This window comes from Sceloporus occidentalis, unplaced genomic scaffold (assembly GCF_023333645.1).
Source record: "Sceloporus occidentalis isolate IW3139 unplaced genomic scaffold, rSceOcc1.0.p SCAF_7, whole genome shotgun sequence".
NCBI classification, from domain to species: Eukaryota; Metazoa; Chordata; class Lepidosauria; order Squamata; family Phrynosomatidae; genus Sceloporus; species Sceloporus occidentalis.
The window spans coordinates 52,298,737-52,318,035 of NW_028316987.1; the positions used below are offsets into that span (position 1 = coordinate 52,298,737).

General features: G+C 38.0%; 1 protein-coding gene across 6 annotated transcripts in view; it reads left to right on the plus strand.

Annotated features, from left to right (window-relative positions):
- Positions 1-19,299, plus strand: part of ZNF385D (zinc finger protein 385D) — a 450,774-nt gene that overhangs the window by 287,646 nt on the left and 143,829 nt on the right. For all 6 annotated transcript variants that reach the window (XM_089532942.1, XM_089532943.1, XM_089532946.1 and 3 more), the window contains one exon: positions 10,094-10,236. In XM_089532942.1, coding sequence (XP_089389068.1) covers positions 10,094-10,236 — 143 coding nt within the window. The remainder of the gene's footprint in view (positions 1-10,093; positions 10,237-19,299) is intronic.

The window sequence follows — 19,299 nt, forward strand, 5'->3', positions numbered from 1 at the left end:
TGGAGGATCAGTCTCATCATCTCTACTTGGAAGGTTCATCTTATTAAAATGCTGTTGTGGGGACAAAGACCTTCAGGATGAAAGCATCAATATGGCAACTATTATTGGAGGAACCAACGGGATTAATAGGGAGCATAGTAAGATTGGTGATCATGAAGTGAGACATGGTTGCGGAAGCTCACAACTGATTCAAAGCCAGCTTTCTATACTTGCTGGCAGGAGCATACTTGTATGTGCAGAAAATCTAGTTCCCTTTTCAAAAGCTGAGTCATACAGACTACAGAAACTGGGGGAGATAATTCATGAGACACTCATGCATCGCATCCCAGTTTCCACTACAGTATAGAGTATATAACCTGAATGGAACAAATGTTATTGCACAGCCGTGCTGTCATTCAGTACCTATCCTGCACCCAGTCTGGCCTTCTCCCATTCCTGGTCAAAAATGGGAAAATTCTCTTCACAGCTGACATGATCACTTTCAGGCTGTTCCAGGTGATGTGTGTGTGATAACCCATCCGGTCTCAATTTGTCCTTATGTTCTGATTGGTTGGGACTACCTCCTCCCCTCCTACCTAAAACATTTACAAACTCTACTGTTCTTCTGGTGGTGACACAAAGAGGGAGACACAAGTATTTGTTTTTCCCTCATTGGTTTAAAAAAAATTAAAAAATTATAGCCATTGTTGCACTATGTTTGTGAGAAAAAACTATGTATGCTTGCATAGGGGAATGCCCTATGGAATGCAATTTTGTTGGCATTCCTTCAAATGCCAACATGGGGGGGGGGGGGGTGTTGCAATATTAGAAACCTCACAGCAACAGTATGCATGCCCAAAAAAGGGACGTGTTATGAATGATCTGAGCTAGAACAGTAAATTATGTTCAATAGTATTTGTTGTCATCAGGTTAACATCGAGCTATTCTTGTGACAATTATTGTATAAATTGGTTATGATTTTTTTATTGGGGAAAAGAACTAATTATAAGTAATTTCTAGTTACACCCAGTCTTTAGTACTGACAGCACGAAAGGTGTACAAAGAAATGTTTATTAATCACACATATATCACAAACATGTTATCACATACTGTTCAACATCTCTGGGTTACAAATGTAAGATGTGTTGTGTATATTGGAACAATAGTAATCTGTGTAAGAATTTAAATGCTTAATCTGCCATTTTACTTACAAAGAAATCCCATCATAGCAATACCAAAAAAAACAACCCCAAATGCTGACAACTCATCTTCAGTCTTCAAAATCTCTTAATGTCATGAGTAGTTTAAGAGCTTCAAATTGTCAAGGCTATATAAATATTTTGTTCTCCTTTCTGTTCATTTACATACATATTTTCTCTTTCTGGTAGAGGAACCTAATCCTACTGTCAGAAAGCTATCTGGAACAACAGTACCCCATTCTGTCATGTAGCATCAAAGAGAAGTAAAAGAATCATTTGGGGATTACAAGAGACCATCAATGTTACCACATCTGTACTACTCTGAAACACAATTTGATTTTGCTTAAAACCACTCATACAGTGCTTTCTAAAAAGATGCATATTAATGCTAAAATCATATGCACATTTTCTTGGAAATATGTCTTATTAGCATAGGATAAGTTTCTGTATAAACATGCAAAAAATTATACTTCACAAAACTGTGTGCAAATTTTCTAGGAAGGCTTGTGATACTGCACTTTCCAGGCAATTAAGAAAGCATTGCTCACCACACTGTTGTGAAAGATTGAAGGAATATTGCTTTAGCTACTGCATAATGATTTTTGTATTTTTCAGGCACTGGCACTGCAATTTTAAATTGATAGGAAAACATCATTCTTCTCTCAGCAGGAGAAGTCTGTGCTTTTGTTATTGTGCTGTAGAATATAGTTGTACAACAGTTATAGGATTTATTGGATAGTGCCTGTCATGCAAGTGACAAGAGATAATAACAATACATACGCATACACATAGGTTACATTCACCATTTTGAGAACATTTTCATTTTGTTTTAAAGAGCAAATGTTTCAGAGCTGATGCTATATAGTGAGCAACCCCACATCTTCCGTAAGAACCAGAAACTCAGCGACTACTTGAAACTAAACTGTATATTTTGATAACACACACATTTCCCAAAGTCTCTGAGAACTGGGGAGGCCAGCCTAAGTCACTGTAGCCTGTCGCTGTTCCATTACTTTACTGTTCAATTTTTTCAATCATCATGAAGTGAAATGGGCTTTCTTTAACATTTACAAGAATTGATGGTAGATCTACTAGTGACCTGTATTCCAAGCAGGAGAACAATTCTCCTCTCCCACCCTGACCATAGGCAGGTAGTTGAGTACAAATGAAGCTTTGTGCAGAATCTGGGCTTCAGAAAGACAGGAGGACGACCAAAAAGGAGACCACCTATAAGGAATTATTTCTGTGAAATGACTCAGAGTGGGGCAAGATGGTGGGAGAAAGTGTGGTTGAGTGATTTGACAGGTTCATCTTCCAATCCTAGGGCACATTTAAAGGGGGAGGAGTGTTTCACTTTCTCTGCTTTCAAGGGAGGGATTGTGACTTCAATAACATCCATGACTCCAGCTTCTTCACTTTTTAAATCAAAAAGTGATGTTGGAGAGATATGATTATCTTGACATAAAAGTTATAGTGTATTTATACAAGTAGTGGATGTGCTTTAGACTTCTTCTGGGAACTGCACATTTCTGAAAGATTGTGCCTCAACTTCTTGAGAACTTGCAAAAAGTCTTCTGTTCACTTAGCAGGATCTCAACATCAGATGACAGAACAGGTTGTTAAGATAAGTATCTCAAGAAAGTGTGTCTTGACATCATCTTTGGGGATCAAAGAGTCTGCTCTGTTTTGGGAACTGAAAATTGAATAGTCATTCATAGAGAATGCTTTACTTTACTTTACTTTACTTTACTTTACTGAAAACAACGGAGCTCATGCATGCGGCACAGCGTGCCATGGGCTGAAACCGCGTATGGCATGCCCAAGTATGATGCAGGCACACTGTACTTAGGAAGTAACATATAGCTCCACTTACACACAAGAGAGAAGCACCACCAGACTCAAAGGAACCTGAAGCTTAAAATTATAAAAAATAAATGTAGAACACTAACAAATCCTGGAACCCTATTCACACATTAGGAATGTTGTTTAAAGGGTTGATAATTTTGATTGCTTGGTTACTAATTTTAATTATTTTATTTTATAATTTGCTTCAACCTATTATTTTTAATTTTTTAAAAATATTTTTTTTAAAAAAATATATAGGAATGTAATAAATATGTGGAAGGAGGAATGAATTCTATCCCCTCCACCTCCCTCATCCTTTCCACTCTTTTCCTCATATAGGCTGGTGTGAATCTACTTGTGGAAAGCCTTTCCTATATGTAGAGATTTTTACATGCAATTAGACCCCTAAGAGTTTGGGGTTTCTAAATGTGCAAAGAATTCTGATGCTTACCAGACACTCCTGTTCAGAGTTGTCCCTCTCCATAGATGAAGACTAACAGAAGTGATGATGGAGAAAATAGAACTACATCACTACCCTCCTCACATGTTTACTTTTTTACTTTTCTAATGCCTCAGTAAGGCACCAGTGGAGACAGAGTGTGTTCAGAGGCCATAAATAATGGCCTGTTGAAGGAGTAGCAATGGAAAACCAAATGGCTGGGGTGGGAGAATTGGAATGGGCTATCACAGAGGAAGATAATTGAAGTGACAAGGAGCATAGCACATTGTAGCATTTTGTCAGAGGCAGCTCTAATTTTCATTTAATAATGTTCTGTTCAATTATTGCAGTGAAATACTGGATCAAAGAAGCAGTCTGTCTAGTCAAACTTCTTGTTTCTCACAGCAGTGCTCCAGATCTCCCTCAGGTCAATTTAGCCAATATTTAAACAGTTGAGAAATGACCTTCTCGTTGCCTAAGATGAGTGTTGACTTCTTGTATTATTCTTTTATAGTCTCTCCTCCCATAATGGCCCTCTTCTAAAGGTCGGATTCAATTTCCACTTTCACAAGCATTGTAAATCACAAGAGATTTGAAGGAAGTCAGTGCACAGTGTGAAATAAATATGAGTCATAAATTGATATACTTGATTTATGAGACTGATGCTTCCTTTTCAGTAAAACATTTGTCATGTGTTTTAGGAAGCAATCGAAAAGACAGTAAGATGCTGTAGTTATATAACTGGGTTGCCAGCTGATTTCCTTCCAAAGGTGAGAGAGCTGATAAGTTGATATAGTAAGTTAATTCAATCATGTACTGTGAGCCTTCAATTATAAGTATTAAAACACAGCTCTGGTTAAGAGCTTTTCTGGCTTCATTTTAACATATTTCAAGTGAATCCATCCAGCTACTTTATGTAAGAAATGTAATGGGAGGGGGTTTATCATATGTAGATAACTATGTGCTTTAAATGTTTTGAAATCAAACTATCTACGAATTTACTTATCCTTTCAGGACCCAGTTGTAAATTAATCCTACCCTTTGCACCATACTTTTCCCCCCTCAGAGCAAAAGATAGGTTTTATAGGGTGCTGGCCAAGATGTCCACTCATCTCCATCCCAAAGTCTCCTGGCTGGGATTCACTTTTTTTCTCATGCACCTGTACCCTACAGCTATCTTGATTTGGCAGTGATTGTCTCAGTTAATCCTCTGGCTGGATGGCCATCTGTCAGGGATGCTTTGATTGAAAGTTCCTGCATGCCAGGGGGTTCGACTAGATGGCCCTTGTGGTCTCTTCCAACTCTATGATTCTATGATTGTATGGCGCGTTACAGATGTGCCGAAGAGGCGTGCTAGCTTTAGGAAGGGGCGTATTAGGGTTGAGAAGGGGTGTCCCTTCTGGACGCCCTTCAACCCTAGTACGGACTGAGTCCGTACAAAATGGTGGCACCCATTCACACGGGGGCTGCCATTTTGACGTCATGGATGCATAGCATCTGGACATCGCACGGCAGAAGGGATGCCGCAAGTGCGCGACTAGCGCCTCGCGGCGCCTCTTCCACGGCACAGAAAGAAGTGCCATTTCGGTGCTTCTTTCTTGCTGCATCTGGGAACCGCGTGGTTTGGCCGCTGCGGTTCCCGGATGCAGCAACCGGCGGTGGCAGCAGACCGCAGCTTTTAGGCGGTCTGTAACGGGCCTATAATTCGGTCATCCCATTTTTTCAGCTACTTTTAAAATGTCCCAGTTTCTCTCTCCTCCACCTATCTTCTTCCTTGGCTTACTTCCAGCAGTACAAACTGAGTTCAAAGTGCAAAAGCAGTTTGTATTCATTACATTGCGGGAGGCAGGGTAGAACAGGTAGAACAGGTCATGTCCTTTCCAGTGTACTTAGGCAAAAGCAAAGTACTACAGCCTCTCTTTGCTTGTGTTCTCTTCCTCATAAACTTATAATTGTTGGCATCTTGACCACACTCTGAAGTTCCTTGGCCACACATGTCCTGGTTTTCACCTGTGGAGTGCTGGATATATGCATACAGTCCATGTGAAATAGATATAAGCAATAGTACTGAATGTAGCATGTCACTAGTGATATAAAGAAGCATTGGATAGATCAACTTCAGCTGCTGACACCATCATGTTTCTTGTGGACATGTGTCTGGGACCAGCTTCCAATGTGCATGGTTCTCTCTAAAGGGCTGAGGAAGAAAAAAGTAAACATAAACAAGGGTTGGACATTGTGGTGGCCTGTTGTGTACCCATGGCCCTTAGAACTCTCTTCACTGTGCCAACTCTCTTCACCCTGCCCTTCTTCACCGGCACTGAAAGGGACCCCTTTTTTTATGGAGTTGAGGTATGTGCTAGAAAAGTACCATTTGTTGTGTGAGCTTCCTGGGGTGTTCACACTGGTAGAGTGAACCCACTTGTCGGTCCCACCTCACTTGGGGAAACACACCTTTATGTGAAGAAATCAAATCTCCATCCCTTCTTCTTCCATTGCATTTTTTATGGAGTGCTACTGGGTGGTGAGGACAGAGGTTGGATGCTAATGAGCAGATTTTTACCTTCTGCTGCATGCATGTCAGATTAAAAGAATACAGGCACAGTTTAAGGATTTCCTAGGATTAAATGAATCTTAATTAGCAGCAAATTGATGTTTTGGAAGTACACCAAAAATGCAAAAATGAAAATGGAGAAACGACTTGAATACTTCTGGCTTTCAGGCAATTGAATTTGTTATGGCCTATGACTGGGACCAGAACACAAATAAAATTGTAGTCCATGTTGAAACAGGTGACTGTTTATCAATTTGCAGCGGAATTAATTCATTTCCATACAGTTCTCAAAGAACTACTCAGGAGCAGCCTTAACAGGAGCAGAGGGCTTTATGCTTTTCAAGGCAATTCCTGATCACCTTAACTGATGACAACTTTGCCAGTTGTTCTGAAGAGCTGTTCTGGCCATAGTTTCAGAGAATAGCTTAGTATTGTGTTGTGTTCCTTTTTAAAAAGCTGTTTTAGAGATGGTTCTTATCCAGCCCTCCGGGCTGCTTGGTTAAGATTAACCTTTGAAGTTAATTGTAAAGCCCTATGATTACTTTGGAGAAATTCATGAGCTCTTTTAAGAGTAGGGAGACAATCTTTAAAAGTGTCACAAACATAAATGGCTTTTCATTATGTGGAGTAAATTGAGCAGATTCCTTCCTTCTTTCTTTTTTTCCTTTGCATTCATATATTAATGGGCTTTCTTTGTAGACCATTATAGCCTGTTTGATCCACAGACATTACACCTCAAGTCCAATTCTGGTACTTTTTTTTTTTTGCCTGGAGCTATGTTTAACATACCTTTCGGAACTATCTGAACCAATTCTTGATGTAAAGCTTCTCAAAAAGAAATTATCAGCTGAAACCATTCTGCTGCTTGAGCATAAGGTCATAGCAAACAGTAGAAGTAGTACATACAGTAAAACACAGTAAAATACCCTTAACAAGTTTAAACACATCATATCCATATATTATATATAAATACTCAAACTAAATTATAGGGAAGCAGGTTCAACATCCTGAAATTGCAGGCAATTTTTTGACAAATATTTTTGAAAAAAGGATAACACATCAATTGTATTGATAGTGGCATGGCATTACATCTTATTTCCCATAAATACATATTATTATTGCTTTTGCATGGTTGCCTATAAAGGTAGTAAAGCACCTCTTTGTAGTTTCCCTCCCCCGCTGTTGTACAGTATTCAGATCTTGACACAAACATTTAACTGTCACCAGCTCCAATATTTCTACAATCATCACTGTGGACTGCAGAACTATTTAAACAGTTTTAATGAAGCAAAAAAGAACTGTGGTACTCAGTGCCATCACTAGGGTTGGTGAAACCTGGTCCAGTCACTGATGGTGTCACCACATCCATTGACTTCCTCCATACACAATCTTTGGCAATGCTTTTTGTACTAATGTTACTCATAAATCATAATTCCCATATGTCACTGAATGTAATGGCAATAGTTGTATTAAAAACAAATAGCAATATTAAAATTATACCTTTAAATTACAATATCATTTGAACAGCCTAAGTATATTTACATGTACAGTGTTCCATGCAGTTAAAGTGAAAATTTGGTAAGATGTTATTTTTTAAAGAAAGAATTTAAAATTTTATTTCAATTTTTTAAAAAATATTTTTAATTTTTTAAAATGAAAAGAAAAATCACATTTATTTAGAAAAAAAACCTGGGTCCTCGCCTTTCTCTCCCCACTGAACCTCATCCCATTCATCCCATCTCTTCAATTTTTAAAGGGATTCAGATGAATGCCACAGCCCATTTCTGCCAAAAGACAGATATCTGGGGACCAGTGGTGCCACCCCACTTTAGGATGTCACCTGGTGTAGCCCACTCCCTCTACATGTGCTTAATGGTACCCCTTGATGGTACAGTTGTCCTGTGACTGTTAACTCCATTTAAAAAGATTTCCTTCCACAAATATTGTCAAAATGCTTCCCTCCATTCAAATATTCACTCTTCAAATGAGCATGTGTTAATGGCCAGTATTACTGCACAGAATGATTCTAGGTATTGCGAGACATCAGGATTTGACCTGGAACACTTCTCCAGAGTTTCACCAGAACTTACAAAAAGACGCATCAAGCTGTATTCCTTAGCAAAGAATGCATGCTAGGGTAAGGAATATCAAAATCCAAATGGAGAGCCGAAGTGTATGTCAAGCACATTTAAGACTGCATCACTATTACAGAAATAATCCAGGTTGACACAACTTTAATTGCCATGGCTCAGTCCTATGGAATTGTGGAATCTGTACTTTGCTGTGGCACCCAGACAAAGAAAGCTAAATGTCTCACAAAACTACAATTTCCAGACTTCCACAGCATTGAGCCATGGAAGTTAAAGTGGTGCACTGCCTCTCTTCTTTGATTAATAATAATAAATAATAAATTTTATTTCTACCCCGCCCTTCCAAGAAATGATCAGGGCGGCTTACAAAGTTATAAAAACATTACAATACAGGTTAAAAATTCAATCAGCAATTAAAACCATTATTACAAAGACAGGAACAGGAAACGATAAAATAAAAAATACATATATCAGGGGCAGAAGAAAAATGCAAAAACGTTCATCGATCCAGGGTCAGAAAGGAAAAAAAGGGGCAGGAAAAAACAGACAAACAAATTAAGGTGGGACGGCCAGCCGGAATAGATATGTTTTCAGCTGTTTTTTAAAAACATCTAATGAGGCAGCGGAGCGAAGCTCTACAGGGAGCTTATTCCAAAGTACAGGGGCAGCAATAGTAAAAGCCCTCTGTGAGGTCCGAGTAAGATTAGACCTAGGGACCTCCAACAATTTAGTCCCAGATGTTCTGAGTGTGCGGGGTGGATTATGTGGGGAGAGGCCTTCTAAGATGCTTTTTCTCTATGAGGTTCCAAATGTGTTATTTGCTTTTGGAAGAAAAATGTAATTCAGGATGGGGTTTTTTTGTTTGGTTTTTTTGCTGTGCTTGACCTTATTCTGTGGTCAACTAGAAAGATGCAATAAAGCTTTGTATGGTTCTTTTAAGGGCCCAACAAGAGTATTTCAGCAGAAGAATTTAGAAATGGTTTTAAGGATCTTTAACATCACCAGTCCATTGTAGCGGATATCTATACAGTCATGTAGCTGGATTTATTAAGAGAAGAAGATAAAGGAGGAAGAAGGGTGGAGGAGGAAATGTGTCAGAACCCTTAGGAAGAACTGGTTTTTATTTTTACGTGAGCTGCCATGAATATAAACCCACTTCATTGAATGCAGTACTGAGTGGTATTAATGAATCACACATAAATAATATTTATACAGTTGTGGAAGTAGGATAGAAAGATGCAAATGGCCCTTGCCCTAAATTTTCAAAGTGCTTTGTAAGATGATACAGGTTTTCCAGATCTTTACACTGGTCAGTTTGTGTTGATTTGTGAAAGTCATCAATCTGCTTTCCAAAAGTTTCCTAGGTTTCAAAACTCTCTCTGAGAAAATTCCTTTTTTTATATGTAAAGTAATGAGGACTCTTGTATTAATATAAGAGGGCCATGAAGCCATTGCCTTTGTTCATACCTCTCTGGTAATGGATTGACATTTGTGAATATAATTCAATGCAGCTGTTTCTATTTCTAGTCTTCCTTTGTAACATCATTGTTCAAGGACTGTAATGTGTAAATCCATTACTTTATGTCCAGGAAGGGTGAAATGCTCTTCAACTGATTGTTGGCTATTGCCATTTCTATTGTCTGATTTGTGTCCATTAAGATGGTGTCCTATACTTTGTGTCTTTATCTAAACATCACTCCAGATATGACTGAAAGAAGTTAGAGATGTTCTTGGCTACTCTTGCAATTACCATTGTCCTCTGTACAGAGACATTATCCATATATTGGCAGGCACTGAAATAAGCACAGTGGAAAAAATGGTAGTGGAGGGCGAATATTACTTGCTGGCTGCCACATTCACATGAGTGGTGGCTTATATTTTTCATTGATATGGTGTAAATGCCTGTTATCTAAAATGAAATGAGACTTGATAAAAAAGAAAACTGTTATCTATGATTTAACCTGGTGCTTTTTTTTTTCTTATCTAGGAGGTACATGCCAGAGCCCTGCCCTTCCAGCCCTGGTACGTCCTCCAGCTCCACCTTTACAGCCATCGCTGGATATCAAGCCGTTTCTTCCATTCCCTCTGGACACTGCAGCAGCTGTCAATCTCTTCCCCAACTTCAATGCAGTAAGTACTATATGGAAGGGTTAATATCTTTGTCCTATGCCACTTAATTCCCCCCCCCTTTTTTTTTAGCAAAACACCCAGGGACACATATGGCGAGGGATGCATAAACTCATGCTCATGTATCAAAAGAAGCTGCCTTGGCTGTAAATTCATATTTTGACAATACCTTAAAATAGTCAAGCTGAAAGGTAGAAAAATGCCTGCATATGTTGAAGATCTTTATTGCTCTGCATTAGGCAAAATATAAAAATCAGCCAGTGGATGAAGAAATCACCAGAAAGACTTGATCTTTAAGTAATGTCATCTGAATGGTGTCCTGAGATAGAAGAAGGGGGTATGCACACTACAAATTAATTGCACTTTGATGCCACTTTAACTACCATGGCTTCATCCTTTGGAATCTTGAGTTTTGTAGTCTGATCACTTCCAAAAGGTTCTCATATTGTAGTTCACAGGAATGCAGTAAAAATTCTAAGGACTTACCAAAGTACAAATCCTCTAGGATTGAAGAGGATGGAGCCACCACAGATAAAGTGGCATCAAACCACTATAACTGTGAGATGTGATAGACCTGAGAAGTTTGCAGATTCACAAATGGGCTCATTAGATAACACATTGTTATTAGCTGTCCCCTAAGCTTACCGGGAATGGGAAAAGCCATAAAGCTTATTCTCCATTTTAAAAATAGCAATAGCAATAGCAAGTATGTTTCTATACCGCTTATTAGTGCACTTAAGCACTCCCTAAGGTTTACAATGTGCAAACACAAAGAAGTCTTTGGTAAACTCAGAATTGTTCCCATCCTATACAAAGCTGACAGGCTCCATTGTTGTTGTTGTTTTAAAAAAAAAGGGGGGGGAGTAAGTAGGAAGTAGTTTTATATGTTAAGTCTGGACATAATTTTAGCAAAGGTGAAGAAATTCTACAGAACCCAAATGGGATAGTTTGGCTCCTATGCTGGGAGAATGGCAAGAAATAAATTAAACAAATACAGTTTTACCTAATGTTATTCTCACATATGACATGGAGTAGCTAGGATTGAACTGTTGGGGGCAAATCTTGAAAATTAGTAAGCAGACAAGCCCATTTGACAGAAGAGTGATTTGTTTCTCATTTATTTATGTCTGCTTAGTAATTGAAATGATCAGGACTAATGAAGGAACACGTCCACTCCATCTTTTTCAAGTAGTTAAATAGGAATTAATATTTAGCAATGTTTGTTCGTGGGTTCTTATTAATCGCTCTAAATAAGTATTTAAATTATTCTTACTGGCAAAAAATAATGTAGGCTAATGAATCTCAGTGATTGCATGCAAGCTGATTAGTTGAAAAACTCTCTGTAAAAGAACAAAAAAGTTAGGTCATTTAACCCTCCCCCCCGTCAGAATTTTGTTTGTGTGATCATTTGTTTCTTACATTTTACAACGAACTAACAATGTCCTAAGTGTAACTATGTGTATAACTAAGTTAAAAAACTAAACTGGAAAATATGAACACAGTGTCAACAAAACAGCAGAAGATGATATGAGAAGTGAGGATTGTTTTCTTTTTTTACATTTCACAGATATAAACAAAGCAAATGTAAAATTAGTAACAGGGATGCGGAAAAACTAAAAGCACTAAAAGTAGTCCTTAAAATAACTGGAAAATTACAAAAGCTCTTCACACGACAATGAACATCTCAGAGCTTAGACTATTATGTTCAAAAATTAGTTGCTTAATGGTAACTGTTAAAATTGTTAAAAATAGGGAGATTAATTCATTATCACTGGCACAAATAATTAAAACAGATTAATTCATAACATTAACATTAATTGGTCTGCAACTTAAACCATTGGTTTTTAAATTTTACGAGATGCTTTACAGAGTGTGGCATGGCTGTTGTTGCCATTGACCTTTAGCCGCCTTGAATCCCATTTTGAGAAAAAAGTATTATATAAATCCATTAAATAAATAAGTTCTCTTTCTCATTTTAAATATGCTTTTTCCAGCCTTATTTTTCCACCAGATTCAGCGCTTGTTATACTATTGTTACCTGGGGTTCGTGATCTAACTCATCTGGAAACCATGAGATTTGGCAAGGTTGTCCTAAAACACAGGATCTTAACATATTCAAAAAATCACTGATCTGTGTCTCACTTATCTTCTTTTCACTCCCTGCCAAGATGTACAGTGTTTATTTATCCTTCAAAAACTTTGTTTGTTACTATAGAGTGATGTTAAGGGTTATTAAGGAATGATGTCTCTATTTTAGCTAGAGGACATTGATCCTCTGCAAATACTTCAGTAAAGTAGCTGGCTACAAACTTCAAGTAAATCAAAGGTGGAGAATTATTTTGAGTGCCTTTCGGTATATGCAGAACATTTTCTATGAAACCGAATCACTGAATCTTCTGCCTTTCCAGTCCCAATCCAGATGTATGGTAGACCACAAGTTTTGCATTCAGGAGCCAATGGTCCCATTTTAAATCCATGGCATTTCCAGTTTAAATAAATAAACAAGCACAGTTTTCCCTACATCCATTTTACCTTAATACTTCTCTGTTCAAGTCTCTTAACCTTGTACTCTAAGGTGACAAACAAAAGTTTTATCTATACACTTATCATGTTTACCTCACGCCACATGTGAAATATTTGCAGCTAAGGTTCAAAAGGTAGCACAGGGAGTGTTGAATAAATGTTTGTTAAAGCAGCCAAAATATCTTCTTTGGCAGGCTGGGATTGCTGATCATCTGTGGCCAAGGACTAAAACCTCTTGACTCCCACCTTTAGCCTCCAAAGCAAAAGGTTTGGATTAGAATAGATGCAGCAATTGTATACCCATTTACCTGAGTAATCTTTATTGATTTCAGTGAAACTTATTTCTGAATAGACATGGGGTTCAGCATTTAGCTAGCTGAATACTTTGGCTCCAAACTAATAACCTCAGTTCCCCCCACTGCTAACTCATTCAAACATCAAAAAGAGAGCACTTAAAGCCGTAAATCACATCAGTAATTTAATTTAATGTTAGCAATAGACAATTCTCTCTGGGGAGCACATTCCACCAAAAGAGCATGAAAACAACGATGGTCTAAGTGGTATAGCCATGTTTTCAGTTGCTGACTCACCTTGTGAACATGTTTCTGCGGATAATGTGATTTTCTGGCATAATGCAGTCCTCCTCAGCAGAAGAGGCTACATGTAACAGTGAACATTTATATAGTGAAGAAGAATGATGATTATACCAGTGTCCAGATGGGTATTATGTACATATATTGATACACAGTAGAACCCTTTCCATTGTGTAACTAATGTGAAGGACAGAATGGCGAGGCCACCTGTATCAGCTTCAGAGGGGCATGGTCATTGACATGTCCTCATAACTCTTCTTGCATATTCTTTACAAATATATAAGCAGCTGTATGAATCACTCAGAGGGTTGCAAAATAGTATTTTTTGTTTGGGGGAAAAAGTGGGGGAGGGTAGTTTTGTTGAAACAGACAGCTGTTTCCAGCCTGCTAGTCTAAAAATTAAACTCAGAAATCTAAATTAAGATTGCAAGAAATGCTTGGTTTTTTTTTTTCCGACTGAGAAACGGAAATAGATTTCCAAATAGAAGAGAAGGGTGAAGGATTCAATCTGCAAATTGAATTCTAAGATCTAAAAAGTTGAAAGTGATATTTTTCATGGTTATGTTTTATACCTTTGATTTTTTTAAAGGTATGTTCTCATCGTGGGAAGGCAAGTAGACATATGCTTGTTTCATTATATTTTGCAAAATGAGGCACAAACACAGAGATGAACAGATACATAAAGGGAAAGGTTTACAGAAAATGACATTTTGTGAGTCAGTACTATTGAAAAAGATTAGAAGTGTGTTATGATGTGATGCAGTTTGCATAATTGATGGTTAGTTCATACCTGTCCCAACCAATTTTATTCTACTATTATAATGAAAACTAGCATTAATCTAACAAGGAGAATATGTATGGCAGTAATTGCAGTAAAAATGTGAGAATGGAACAACACATTTCATGATAATGAGAACAGTGACCCGAGTCATCTTCTCTGTGGCAGATTCTTTCATTCTTTTAGCTTACCTATACATTTATTTTCCTTGCGTGGTGACTTCAGGATATGGTGACTGTTCATCCACACCTATGAGAGTTACCATAAATTAATTCCATCCATGAAAACTCGTGAATTTTGAAATGAAAGATTTGATGTGCATGATGAAATCATATTTTCTCTATTGCTGTGTACCAACACTCGGCCCCCAAACGCTCCCCACCTTTCAGTCATTTTTGTTCAACATAACATTCAATGAGAAGATGGGTCATAAGAAAAACTTGCCAGCTTTATCCTTGAGCTGTCTTGAATTCATTGAATTCCTTGCTTAATGCTTGAGCTATCGTGAATTCATTGAAGAAAGGATGGGCATATGAAATATTTAAAAGAGAAATAAGTACTGCAAAAATGTTTGTTGACAAACCAACCCTCCACTACAAAGGGGGTACCAAGGGATATACCAATCTCATATCTTCTCCCCCAACTACCTACCAGATGGATACCTATTTAACAACAATGCCATGAGCCACTTGTCAAAGTCCCTACAGATACAGTATGGAGTAGGCAAAAAACAAACACCAGGTAAAGAGGGGGGAAATCCCTACCCTTCCCCAAGATGACCAGCAATGTTCACACTGCACTGAGGGTGGGAGGGTGGGATGCAGAATCAGGCAAACGAGGTGTGTGAGGCTGCAATGGGCATTTAAATAGCCTCCTTCTTGCCCCCTGTGTGTGATCTCATGTGGCCCTATAGGCCAAGCACAAAGCCCCCTGGTCTCCTTTCATGGAGGCCAACAAAGCACCTGCTTCCCAGAGCACCATTCACCATGCAGCTCAGGGACCAAAACCTTTTTTTTGATTGTATTAAAAGTTTTGACTTAGATTTTAAATATATATATATATATATATATATAATTCCTTTAAAGCTTTTATTCCCCTGACACCACTTTTTAATTACAAAATCATGGATTTTCTCCACAAAATTAGTTTTTCATACAGGTTCATACTCAATAAACAGAATAGCTCAGCAGCCTAAGCCTTTTTGTACCACTGCTTGCTGATCCCCCCCCCCCCCCCGTTTTCACCAGAGTCACAGCTAATGTGTAACAAAGGTAATGCTCATTTTACTGAAATTTATTTAAATAAATGATCAATTTAAAATTATTTACTAAATCAGTGAAGATAGTTTATAGACTTTTCTAAAAAAAAATAGAATGGAAGCCCCCCCCCCCCATATATCATTTTGCAAGAATTTTTTTTCAGAGTGATTTTTAGGATCCCAGTGAAGCCTAATTTACACAAGATAGTCTAACTCTTTATTCCATTCAGCTCTGACTGTTAACATGCTTTCCAACAAATACTAATAAACTATACTTGTTGGTTTCAGTCTCTCTGAGGATTTGATTTATGTTTCTAGCACAGCAGGGGTGGTGGTGGCACTCAGTGCTGTTGATCTATATATAGAAAACAAAAGCACTGCAGCTGTAAATATTGCCACAGTATACACATGACAACTGATCCTTAGAAAGCAGTATTGAAAACAGCCAAAATTCCTGGTCTGGACCAATCAATTGATCCCAAGTATAAATCCTAAAATCAAGCCATTTCTCCCATAAAAGGAATTGTCTTTCAAATTAGAATAGAACCATAGTATATCAATTAAATTGTAACTGGTAAGTTATTGTATGCAAAGCAATCCTGGCAACAGAGATCGCAGGGGGCACCATCCTTTTCTTCTTTAAGTGAAGAGAACCTAAGGCAGTCCATCTTAAAAGAAGTTCCAAGTCAGCTGATTTCCAAAATTGCCTAAAGATACGTATTTGAATTAGGCTATATTTGCCCATAATTTGTACAAGTCAGATGAAATACCTTATGACACAAACTCAAGTTTGGAAAATTAAATCTACCTTCGGTAAATGAGAGCAGCATCCTTTTGAATGATGTAGGGTGGTAAAGACCCCCTATGTACAGTTTTTAAAAGCAGCGTTGATTTTCTGAAAGTAAACCTGAAGGATATGAAGTGAGATACTTAGAAGAACATAACACTATATATGTAATAATACATCTTTATTAGCCTTACCCCAAATACTTAATTTGAGTGATGCCCACCTGTCCAAATCCAGTGATATTTCAGCAAGCAAGGCAGGCAAATTAAAGACTGGAAAACTGCACTGTCTGCAATAACTAAAAGAATTTAAAATTTTCAACCTAAAACTAAATGTGTTGTTTGTTGTTAGTTGTCTTCAAGTCATCCTCAACTCATGGTGACCCTGTGAATGAGGTATCTTCAAGCCACCCTGTCCTCTACCTCTCTGTTCAGATTCTGTAGGCTCAGGCCTGTGATATCCCTGATTGAGTCTATCCATCTGACATGCAGTCTTCCTCTCTTTCTACTGCCCTCTACCTTCCCCACCACCATTGTCTTTTCTAATAGTCGTGCCTTCTCATGATGTGGCCAAAGTACAGCAACCTCAATTTAATCATCTTGGTTTCCAGTGATAGTTCAGGCTTGATTTGTTCTAGGACCCATTTATTTGTCCTTTTGTCCATCCACGGTATCCTTAGCACTCTTCTCCAGCACTATGTCACAAATGAATTCCCCCCCCCCCACCTATTTTCTTCCCTGTCCAGCTCTCACATCCATACATGGTAATAGGGAACACAATAGCTTAGATGATTCAAACTTTAGTGTTCTGCTGTATCTTTACACTTTAGGATTTTTTTCTAATTCTTTCATGGCTGCCCTTCCCATTCCTAATCTTGTTGTTATTAGCATTAAGCAATAATGATGAAAGAAGCTGCACAATTAGTGGAATTCTTCTGTTATGGAACTACTTGTTCTCAACATTGTCTTTCAGGCACTGAGTAAATTCATATTTGAACAATATATGCAATATATTCAGGGAATAAAGACATTTTATAGTTGTCATTTACTGTTTGTTTTCATAGGTTTTATTGTCTTTATAAGACATTTGCTTTGGTGATTTTAGATATTTGTAATTCATGATTTAAACAGTGTGTTTTATGCAGACTGTCAGCTCCTTTAGAATGCTAGAAGTGAGGGTAGAATAGAAGTAGTAACTATGATCCTGTTTTTCAGTTTGTCTCAGTGACTCATCAACAGTAGTAATAGTGTGCTGTGTCATTGTCATGTAATAGTACCAAAATTCCTTGCCATATTTTTTGTGGGATGTATTGTCACAATATAAATGGAATATATTGTCACCCTTTTGCCCAAGAAAAATTCTCTATTAATGCTTATGTGATACTTCTTTCCTTCTCATTTTGTTTTGTTTGCAATGACTACTTAAGACCCTGCTATAGTTAGTTGTAAGGTAGAGAGGTGTTCCAGTGTGAGACAGAGTTACAAATATTTGATCAGGTTTTAATTTCTTATACTCCATAGATTTGCAATCATAGATGTTTATCACACTATGCTCTTAAAGAGGTAATATTCCAGTGTGACTCCTCTAGCTGCCTCCTGTTGCATGCTGGGATTGGCAGTTTTAAGGAGGGGTATTTAGAATTCTCAGGCAGAGAAGTTCAGCTCCTTAAAACTGCCAATCCCAGCATGCAACAGGAGGCTGCTAGAGGAGTCACACTGGAATAGTAGCTCTTTAAGAGCATAGTGTGATAAACATCATTGTGTCCTTGCAACCATTGTGTAATTGTCAGTAGGTGTGCTGAACTATTTGCATATGGTAGACATGTATTCTGTGTGACGTAGATACAACTGCATCATTGCAAAAGCCAGTAGGCATTTGAGGCAATATTTCTAATAATATTTATTAAGACTACCTTAGCATAATGTCTAATTTTCTATACAGTGGGCCCTTGGTATCTGCTGGGGTTTGGTTGCAGGAAACCTCATGGATACTAAAATCTGTGGATGCTCTAGTCCCATTAAATATAATGTCATAGTAAAATGGTGTCCCTTATATAAAAAGGCAAAATTGAGGTTTCCTTTTTGGAATTTATATATTAAAAAAAATATTTTCAAGCCGTGGATGCCTGAATCCATGGACAAAAAAATCAGTGAATATGGAGGGCTGACTGTATATGCCCCCTAGTATAGCTTCCTAAACTATATAACATGGGGAGCTGGCAGCATTTTCCCCCATGATCCAGGGACTAGCACCACATTTGTGCCCATTGGCTCCTATGGGCACAATTGCATTGCATTATTTTCTTAAAAGGTCGGACCAGCACCAGTACACAGATCACTGCTTTCAGTAGCACGGCCCTAGCACAACTGGACGGCAAAGGAAATAACAGAATTACAACACTGCAAATAAGCACGTGTAGTAGAAAGAGGGCTTTGTTCATACATAAAGTTTCTCATACTATATCAATTAGAGCATAAGCTCTGTGTTACAACTGTGGTGAATGTAATGACAGGGGCAGGTGGTTACTACGCTAGAAGATCAGAGCTTTGGAGAGGATTGCAGTCACAGTCTTCACCTTTGTACCCAAATTACCCAATATTAGATGGAGCCAGCAAAATTGCCCCAAGAATGGTTTAAGCTGCAAGATTCCTCACATAGCAGCATGTGAAGAAACTTTTAATGATCTTGTCATCCAGTTGCATTAAGTGGGGCTTTATGAAGCATTATATAAAACAGCGTGCTAATTAGCAAACTGGTTAGCAGAGCATTTCTAGGTGCTATGGGTATAATTGTATAGTATATGCGTACCCCCAAGTCATATGTAGAAAGTAATGTTAACAGCTCAGTCGTTTAAGCTGAGAACAGCACACTGCTGTGACAGCCTCAGAGAAGTTTTAAGTTCATGGGTTCAGTAAGAGTTTATCCAGTTAAAGGAATGAAGCTTTTATTGATTCTACTTCAGAATAGGTCTATTAAAATCCACATACAACAACAACACCAGAATTTTATTTCCTAGCTTTCCTAACTTATTATGGGCAAATATGCGTTTGATACTGAAGTGGCAGTGAAGCAAGAAGGAGAGACATTTCCCAAGTGTATGTGGAAGCTACTTTAACAGTTACCTGCA